Consider the following 9,804-nt stretch of genomic DNA (forward strand, 5'->3'; position numbering starts at 1 on the left):
TCTCTGCCAAACGTCACAGCACACTGCAGCGTCGGCTACAAAGCGGGGTCTCGCCCCAGTCCCACGCACGCAGGGCCCGGCCCGCGAGAGCCAAGGCGGTGGCACAGCCAGCTCCTGGGGCGCGCCTCTCCCCAAGCGGGCAGGCTCCTTTCCAGGCCTCGCTTCCCTGCACGGGCTCGGAGCAGCACGGTGACTTTAGGACCCGGCAGAGCCCCTGTACCCGGCGGGCTTTAGGACCCGGAAAGCCCTTGGGACCGACTGGGAAGAGCCGCCTTTCCGTCGCGCGGCGGTGACGTCATCGCCCCGCGACGCACGTCGGCGAGGTAACGCGTCGTTTTGGCGCCCGCGTGGAGGCCGGGCTCGCGGCTCAGCTGCCCCCATGGCCGCCTCGGAGCAGCCGGCTGCGGCGATGAAGCGGCGGCACAAGGCGCAGTACGTGTCGGGGCAGCAGGCCAAGCGGCCCCGGGGCGGCGGTGGCGGCGCCGGGGGGCCGCGGCAGCTGGAGCTCGGCATGCAGGGCATCCTCATCACCTGCAACATGAACGAGCGCAAGTGCGTGGGGGAGGCCTACAGCCTGCTCAACGAGTATGGGGACCTGCTCTACGGGCCCGAGAAGGTGCGTGCGGCCTGCAGCGGCCCCGCCGGCCGGGCTCTGTGCCCTGGGCGTTCTGCAGGGGGCCTCGCTTGGTCCCGTCTAGGGGGGGGTCGCGGTTTTGTGCTGCTGCACCAGGGGGCTAGAGGTACCTGTCAGGGAGCCAGATTAGGAGCGTGGCACTTAGGGACCCCCCACTAGATACTTGGGCACCAAGCGGGCAAACACCAAAAAAAGGTAGTCCATGCCCCGAGGAGCTCACAGGCTCCTGTGGCGACGGAGTCATCTGTAAGCAGCTTATTTGTGGCAGGCACCAAAGCGAACCCCATACCAGCAGAGGCCTGGGATTGGCTGTGGTTCCTGCGCTCTGCTGTCATCTCGGCCACTGCCAAGATCTGGGGTCCTTAGAGGATGCCCTAGAATGGCAGTTCTGGATAATTTGGGCATCTCTCCTGTCCGAAATAATAATAATATTAAGCCTCAAAAAAGGCAGCATGTTAATGTTCTGGTTTGTGGATATTTTAGCGCAAGAAGTGAACTAATGTTAAATAGGCCATCTAAATGTTTTGTTGTTGTTCAAGTGCCACAGGAGAACACTCTCTTTAAAAGCACTTTAAAATTCAGTATAAGTGCTCCTTGCAGTGGATGGATACACACTTGGTTTAATAACTCCTTCTGGTTAATTGGAGTTAACTGGCCTGTCTGTCTTTCTAAGTTTTTGCTTACAGACTTAAGGGCTTGTCCACACTTAATGCTTCGCTGAAAATGCTACCTGTGCCAACAGGAGAGCTTCTCCTGTTGGCGTAGGTACTTCACCTCCCTGTGAAGTGGTAGCGGGGTTGATGGGAGAATTCTCCCATTGACCTAGTGCTGTCTACACTGGGGGCTAGGTCAGTTTCACCCCTGAGCGATGTAGTTATACCAACCTAATTTCCTAGTATAGACCAGGTCTAAGATTTGCCTATTACTTGCTGCTCCCATTTATAAATTGCTGTGGGTAATAATGTTGAAAAGTTTGCTTTCTAAACTGGTGATGAGGCTTTTTTGTTTTGTTTTTGTTTTAAAGATGATTGATCATCCAGCAGATGAATATCTGTTACCTAATGGTGCAAGAGACAAATTTTATACAACATGCTTTAAAATTAAATCACTACAGAGATTGAGAAAATGAAATGCTGATTCCCCCTGCAATAACTTCTGGTGCTTGTCTTAACCCAGTGTGCCTGACCTAAAATGTCTCACTGCTTATTAATTGTCTACAGTGTCACTGCTTGAATTCTGGCTTTTTTATGCCATGGGTATAGTGGTTGTTGTGGCTTCCATTTATTAAGCATTAGATGTGATTTCTTAACCCTTCACTAACATCTCATTTAAGATGCAGCCTCTTGTTTCAACAGTTTACAAATCAAGATGACAGGTTGTCAGGAAGTGAAGAGGAGGAAGATGATGTTGAAGCTGCCTTAAAGAAAGAAGTTGATCAGATTCGCACTTCGAATGAACAGAAGCTGAGAAGATTCCAGTCAGTGGAGAGTGGAGCTAACAATGTGGTTTTTATTAGAACGCTGGGTGTAGGTGTGTAATGAAATAATTGCTGCATAACGCAACACAAACAGCTGCTTTGCAGTTTGTTAGACTGTGTCATGGTTTGACTGCCAAAGAAATGAAGCATGCTGAATGTTCATGCAGCCTTCCTCTTTCGCATTTGCTTTCCCACTGAACACTCTAGTGACTACAGCCAGATAGTTATTTTGTCCAAGCAGAATCTATCTGACCCTTCTAAACGTAAAAGGGCTTGGTATTTTGCTGACCTTGGAAAGCATGCAAAAAGGCTGATGTTCCTAGATCCCCAGCCTTGTTTGTGAAATAACAAATGTGAGCTGGAAGAACATCCAGTGTATTGACAATCCAGTAGACGTGAGTAGGGTCTGATCTTTTAATCCTTGCTCAGGCAAAACTCCTCTTGCCTGAGTAAAAAACTGCAGAAGTACACCTCCAGTGTTGCACCTTGTGGGTACTCTCTCGTGTGCTTTACAAGCCAGAATTGTGGAACTAATCTGCTCTCTATACTTTCAAACTCCATACCCTTTTGTAAGAACTCCATAGCATTTAGTAGGGTGCTGCAGAATTTGATGATTCAATTTCTTTGTACTTGTAAGCAAATAAAATTGGATTCTGTATTGCTTTTTAAAAAGGAAATTATTTCCATTTGATGCTCTTACTCTGTTGTCTTGTCTCGTAGAACCTGAGAAGCTCGTGCATCATATATTAATGGACTTGCACACTACTAAAAAGAAGAAAACAAGAGTTATTCTGCGCATGTTGCCCATTTCTGGAACCTGCAAGGCTTTTATGGAAGATATGAAAAAGTATTCAGAGACCTTCTTTGAGCCTTGGTTTAAAGCCCCTAATAAGGGTACTTTTCAGATTGTTTACAAAGCTCGCAATAACAGTCACATGAGTAGGGAAGAAGTAATCAAAGAATTGGCAGGTATGTACTTATCTGACATAGCATGATTGTAGACAAGTGTATAAACTACCTAAGACTGCATGTGTAACATAGGTCAAATTATTCAAGCAAAATATTTTTAGTAGACATAAATGTTGCGTTATAGCAAACTCAAGCATATTGAATTATGAAAGTCTTTCAAGTTTTTTTTTTTTCCTTAAGCTCTGTGAAAATAACCTGGCATTAACAACACTCTTTTCTGATATCATAGGTTTTCATTTTAACAAATCATAAACCAGAAGAGTGTGCGGTCCAACTTTGTTGGCTATAACTCACTGTGACAATACCATTCTTGCAAACTTCCAGGATTGTACTAAAAATTCTTTGAATACTGAACATTATAGGGAAACACCATCGAGCCATTTCCCAATAGACTGTGACTTAGATCTGGTCTGCACGACAGAGTTAGGTCAACGCAAGACTGCTTACATCTACCTAACTATAGAAATGCCTACACTTGAATTTCACTCCCATTAACATAACTGCACCACTATGCTGACTTAATAACTGCACCTCCATAAGCAGTGCAGAGTCAAGATTGATGTAGTTAGGTAGATGCAGTGTCAGTGTAGACACTGCTTTGCTTATGTCGACTGTTACTGGCTTTCAGGAGCTGTCCCACAATGCCTCACACTGACAGAACAATCGATACGACCACTCCTGGTAAGGACATGTGCCACCAAAACAAGGAGCGAAGTGCAGACATGCACAAGCAATGTAATTACAGTGGCAGCTGTATGCTGGCATAAACCAGGTCAACGTCTTAATTTTGTAGTGTAGATGTGGCCTTAATGAAATAACTCTAAGTTCACTTGGCAGTTTTCTCCTTGAGAGTTACTGTGGAATAGTCCTTTGGTTCGAGAGAGTGTTTCTAAGAGTCCCAGTCTGTCCTGCCTATTTGACCAATTCAGTGACTGAAAATTCTTGATTGCAGCTGCCATAGCTAAAGGAAGGTGCCTTGTTTCCCCCTGCCTTGTGGTGCAGCTTGTGCTCTGAGATTTTAGTTCCTGAACCAAGTATTCGGAATATTTTTTGAAACCGTGTTTTTGTGAAATTGGTGCTTATTTTGGCTTGTTGCTACAATAGCTGGTTTCTCTCATTGTTTGGCAGTAAGTTTATCCCCTCTCTCTGATTTGTGGTATTTTTTTAGAACTTGTCTGATTAAAAGTCCTTGCACTTTAAGTGAGGGCTCAACTGATGAACGTAACACCACATTTACACTCTTCTCTATGAAAAACATTCCTCCAGTTTCCCTACCGATTCTAAGACCGTTTCCTTTTATTTTGTAGGAATAGTGGGCAGCCTAAATCCAGAAAACAAAGTGGATCTTAATAATCCCCAGTATACCATTGTGGTAGAAATAATAAAAAATGTCTGTTGCTTGAGCGTGGTGAAAGACTATGTTTTGTTCAGAAAATATAATCTACAAGAGGTGGTGAAGAGCAACAAGGAGGAGCTGGGGCAGCAAAACCTGTTGAGTGCTTCCCAAGGGGAGAAGTTGGAAGAAATAAAACTGGCAGAAGAGGACACTAAAGAAGTGAAACCAGAAGACAAAAATCAGGGTGAAGAGGAAGCTAAGCCCAATGAGAGCAATAATCAGCAGGCATAGAGAATGTGATGGAAGGGGAAGACACACACTAAAGATCACTGTAAAATAGACTGGCTTAAAGTTTTGAAATGGTCGTTTAAAGAGGAGCTTAATTTTTTTATTTTAAATTTGCTTTTTAAATATCCTATTTAAAAAAAAAAAATGTAATGTTCCATCCTGTCTTTGCTATTGGAGTCAATGTTGCAGCACGCAGTGTCCGAGAGAATAAGTGACCAAACTCTTCAGCCTGATTCTCCAGTGCTTTCCATCTTGTGTGGTCAGATATCTGCAGAGTGTGTGTAAATTGTTACCAGTCTGATCTGGTAGCATTTTACTCCCACTTACCACATGTAAATAACTACCATAGGGTGCCTGGCTGACTCAACCCCTTTGCCTCCAGACATTGGCAGAGGCAGGATTGAGAGGTCTGGAAAAGGACAGGATCTTGCAAGGGGATTTATTTGAAAATACAGTGCCATTTTGTTTTGGTGACATGACTTTGCATACTATATAAACCTTGTTGTCTTATTAAATACAGAATGAGCCATAAGCACCTGACTTTCTGTATGATGTTCAGATGTCTGCAAAGACTAGTGTACAACATATTAACATGTCTTTGAAATATTTTGGGTGGAAAAGAGGAATTGCCACCATCAAAATAGCTCAGTATTATGAGCAAACCTCTCCCTCACCCTTCTCCCTCAAATTCCTGTAATTTTCGAGAACAGACAGATGCCAGTGTGGAAGTCATGTATATTCATGGCAAAAGCACCCTGTGGCATGTCTGCCAAGAACAGCAATGTACATAATGGATAGGAGCATATATGGTTATCCATTAACAATCTGTGAAGAACCCATGTCTAAGGATGCTTATTCCAAGGGCACTCTTTCATTTATGTTTGATGTTTTTATTAAAGTCTCATTGGTTTTATTTTTTTTATTAGCTGTGCTCATATTTGAGTTAAACCTCCTTTTTAAACTTCTTGATGTGAAAGCAGCTCTCTCTGTATTACACAACATCTAGTAGAAAACGTTTAACTTTTTGTATGGTTTCAGTTTTACAAAATGAGTGTTTTGTCCCAGTTTGAAAATAGCATCTGAGTTTTTCCTCTTCATAGAACGTTTAAAGAGTAGGTCTCATTGATAAGTTACACTATCATGTTTACAAAGACTAGAAACCCAGATTTTTTAAAAAAACCCTATTTTAATATAGTGCGGCTATAGCTTGTTTTTCCAATAGTATTGTTGCCTTACAGTTTTTGTACAAGTGTATGGCTTAGGTGTTTCATGATACACTTACAACTTAAACCTATAGGTGTCACTAATGGAAAAGCACTTGCTCCAAATAACACCAGCTGGCTTGACTGTGATTTAATGAAAAGGACAGGGTTGAGCCTCTTAAGGGTTTTGTTTTATGATCTCTAGTGTTTGTAAAACTGTTTTAAGTGTGAAAATTAAAAAAAAAACTCCTGTGTTTCCCCCCCCCCCCGACTGACTTAAGTTCTGCTTTCTCACAGCCAGTGCTGTTCTTTTGATATGTGAATATAGATTCCGAGGCCTGAAGGAACCGTTGTGATCATCCAGTCTGATCTCCTGTATAACAGGTCATAGAACTTCTCCAAAATAATTCCTAGAGCAGATCTTTTAGAAAAACATCCAATCTTGATTTAAAAATTTAATGGAGAACCTACCATAACCCTTGGTAAATTGTTCCAGTGGTTAGTTGCTCTCACTTTACAAACTGTATGCCTTATTTCCAGTCTGAACCTGTCTAGCTTCAACTTCTAGCTATTGGATTGTGTTATACCTTTATCTGATAAATTGAATGGGGATTGTTTCACGGTGGGAGGCCCATTATTAAATATTTGTTCCCAATTTAGATACTTAGAGACTTCAGTCAAGTCACCCCTTAATCTTTTGTTTGTTACATAGAGTGAGCTCCTTGAGTCTGTCACTACAAGGCATGTTTTCTAAATCTTTAATCATTTTTGTGGCACAATTTTCTCCAGTTTATCAAAATCCTTCTTGAATTGGGGACACTGGAACGGGATACAGTACTCCAGGAGCAGTTACAGTAGTGCTAAATATAGAGGTAAAATAACCTCTCCACTCCTACTTAAGATTCCCCAATTTGTGCATCTATGGATCACATTAGTCCTTTTGACTAATCTGCCCACCTGGGCATTCCAGGCCACAGAACCTCCCCACCCACTTCTGTAATAGATCCATAACCTCTCACAGAGTTACTGAAGTCCTCAAATCATGATTTGAAGACTTCAGATTACAGAGAAACCACCCTTTACTCTAGTTTAAGCCAGCAAATGATCCATGCGGACTGTGACGGGTTGTCACCCCCGGAGTGAAGCATGGAAGCTATTGGAACTGCTGTACCCCCACACCATTCAGCTAGGCTGTCCTCTCACACACGGCTCTGCTGGTGACTCAGAGCCAGCCTTCTCCGGGCCCTGTTATCACCCAACACAACAGCAGGTGCTGCCACCTAAGTCACTCATGGACCAACAATAGAGGCACCAGCCAATTTCCCAGCTCCTCAGCCTTGCACCCCTACTGAAGTATAAACCCAGAATTATACCATCGTGCACTGCATAGGGGTCTGTATGCTGCAAGCTCATTCAATAGTCTGCTTCCCCCTCGATGTGGGGAAGATATACAACAGCCTTTGTTACCAGAGCTAAGATTCTCTAACGCTTCATTCAATAACATGCTAGTTAAGATAAAACAAGTTTATTAACTACTTAGCACTGGTCTACACTGGGGGGGGGGAATCGATCTAAGTTATGCAACTTCAGCTACGTGAATAACGTAGCTGAAGTTGACGTACTTGGATTGACTTACTGTGGTGTCTCCACCATGGTGAGTCGACTGCTGCTGCTCCCCCATCGACTCCGCCTGTGCCTCTCGTGGCACTGGAGTACAGGAGTTGATGGGAGAGTGCTTGGGGGTCGATTTATCGCGTCTAGACTAGATGCAATAAATCAATCCCCGCTGGATCAATAGCTGCCTGCCAATCTGGTGGGTAGTGAAGACATACCCAGACATATATTTTAATCGATAAGTGATAGCAAACAGATCAAAGCAGGTTATCTAGGAAATTAAACAAAATTGCAATCCCAGATAGGATTTGAATCAGCAGTAGCTCATCCTGACTGATGAGATAAGCAAGTTTTAGCTTCCTTACACAGGCAGGGCTTCTTTCCCACCTGGGACCCTCTCCCCAGTTCAGTCTTTGTTCCTCTGGTGTTGTTTCCAGTCATGAAGTCACTTCCCCCTTACATAGTTTTTCCATATGGCAAGAACCCCTTTGTTCCAAGCCAGGCATCCAGCCCAGTTCATGGAAAAGTACAGGTACCAAAATGGAGTTCGGTATCGCTGAGTCACAGCAGCCATTATTCATAGGCTGGCTGAAATATTCCCAGGTGAGGCCAAACCTTTTCCATGGTCCATTGTCCTTATTGAAAAGGAGTACTTGTGGCACCTTAGAGACTAACCAATTTATTTGAGCATGAGCTTTCGTGAGCTACAGCTCACTTCATCGGACATCCGATGAAGTGAGCTGTAGTTCACGAAAGCTCATGCTCAAATAAATTGGTTAGTCTCTAAGGTGCCACAAGTACTCCTTTTCTTTTTGCGAATACAGACTAACACGGCTGTTACTCTGAAACCTGTCCTTATTGATGGGCCATTAGCACTGTCTAGCTTCTTCATTGTTGTACCTGAAAGGCTAGTTGTGGGTGTTTCCAACTTCACAGCATCTTTCAGTGACATATACATAGCAAAACTTCATGACTTCACATACAATGACAGCACACACAATCCAACAAGCTATTAATGTTTAGCAGCTCAGGACTTTTAGAATGATACCTCACAAGGCATACTTTGTACCAGACATATAATATTACAGTGGTGAATATGGGGATGCCAAGCTGTCACAGAGGAAGGTGAAAATCCCCACATAGGCTCTGCCAATCTGACTCATGGAAAAATTCCTTCTTGACCCCAAATATGGGGATCAGTTATACCCGGAGCATGTGGGCAAGACCCACCAACCAAACACCTGGGAAAGAATTCTCTGTAGTAACTCAGACCCTTCCTGATCTAGCGTCTCACCACCAGCCATTGGTGATATTCACTATTAGTAGCTGTAGATGGGACACATGCCATTGTCTCATTGTACCATTCCCTCTGTACATTTACCAAGCTCAGTCTTGAAGCCAATTAGGTTTTTGTTGGTTTGTTTTTTTTTTTTTGCCCCCCGCTGCTCCCCTTGGAAGGTGTTATAAACATACAGCTAAGGGAAGCATAAAATCCCTCCTTTACCTGTAAAGCGTTAATCAGTTCCATTAACCTAGTTGGCACCTGACCAGACAGACCAATGGGGAAAGAAGATATTTTCAAATCTGTGGTGGGGGGGAAGGTTTTTGTTTGGGCTTTTGTTGTTCTCTCCGGAGACAGAGAGAGCAAGCAAGTAATCCAGCTTCTACTGAATGATACATCTAAAATTACAGAAATAGTAAGTAATAGCAAGGAAATGTATTAGAGTATGTTTTGATTTAGCTTGTGAATTCGCCCTATGCTAAGAGGAAGGTTTATACCTGTTTCTTTGTAACTTTAAAGTTTTGCTTAGAGGGGAATCCTCTGTTTTTAAATCTTATTACCCTGTAAAATTATCTTCCATCCTGATTTTACAGAGGTGTTTCTTTTACTTTTTTTTATTTATAATAGAAGTTATGTTTTTAAGACTCTGATTGGGGTTTTTAGTGTCCTAAAAACCCAAGGGTCTGGTCTGTGCTCACCTTGTTTACTCTCAAGCCTTGCGAGGAAAGGGGGTGAAGGAGCTTGGGGGGATATTTTGGGGAAACAGGAACTCCAAGTGGTCCTTTTCCTAAATCTTTGTCTAACTCATTTGGTGGTGGCAGCGATACCGTTCCAAGGACAAGGAAGAATTTGTGCCTTGGGGAAGTTTTTAACCTAAGCTGGTAGAAATAAGCTTCTTCTACCTGTTCTGTATTATTGTTGATAATTCTACCATTGCCATCTCATAAAGAATCCATTTTCAGGATTCTTTTTGTTTACTTAAAAAAAACCACCTCCTTATTG

The 9,804-nt window shown here is 43.2% G+C and overlaps 1 protein-coding gene across 2 annotated transcripts; it reads left to right on the forward strand.

Moving 5' to 3' along the window:
* Window positions 1-289: 289 nt before the first annotated feature.
* Window positions 290-5,617, forward strand: THUMPD1 (THUMP domain 1 NAT10 acetyltransferase adaptor). 2 transcript variants are annotated; one of them, XM_073362247.2, is made up of 4 exons: window positions 290-616; window positions 1,990-2,164; window positions 2,832-3,080; window positions 4,388-5,617. In XM_073362247.2, exons 1-4 carry the CDS (start codon window positions 380-382, stop codon window positions 4,705-4,707), a joined length of 981 nt encoding a protein of 326 aa, XP_073218348.2. In that variant the 5' UTR covers window positions 290-379; the 3' UTR covers window positions 4,708-5,617. The 2 variants fall into 2 exon arrangements, with proteins under 2 accessions (XP_073218348.2, XP_073218349.1); XM_073362248.2 differs by having other exon boundaries at window positions 495-616; window positions 1,974-2,164.
* Window positions 5,618-9,804: the final 4,187 nt, after the last annotated feature.

The sequence above is a fragment of the Lepidochelys kempii genome, chromosome 10, assembly GCF_965140285.1.
Source record: "Lepidochelys kempii isolate rLepKem1 chromosome 10, rLepKem1.hap1, whole genome shotgun sequence".
NCBI classification, from domain to species: Eukaryota; Metazoa; Chordata; order Testudines; family Cheloniidae; genus Lepidochelys; species Lepidochelys kempii.

Coding starts and splice junctions, on each gene's coding strand:
- THUMPD1 (XM_073362247.2), top strand. CDS start 380: ATGGCCGCCTCGGAGCAGCCGGCTGCGGCGATGAAGCGGCGGCACAAG. Junction 617..1,989: donor TGCTCTACGGGCCCGAGAAG/GTGCGTGCGGCC, acceptor TTGTTTCAACAG/TTTACAAATCAAGATGACAG. Junction 2,165..2,831: donor TATTAGAACGCTGGGTGTAG/GTGTGTAATGAA, acceptor CTTGTCTCGTAG/AACCTGAGAAGCTCGTGCAT.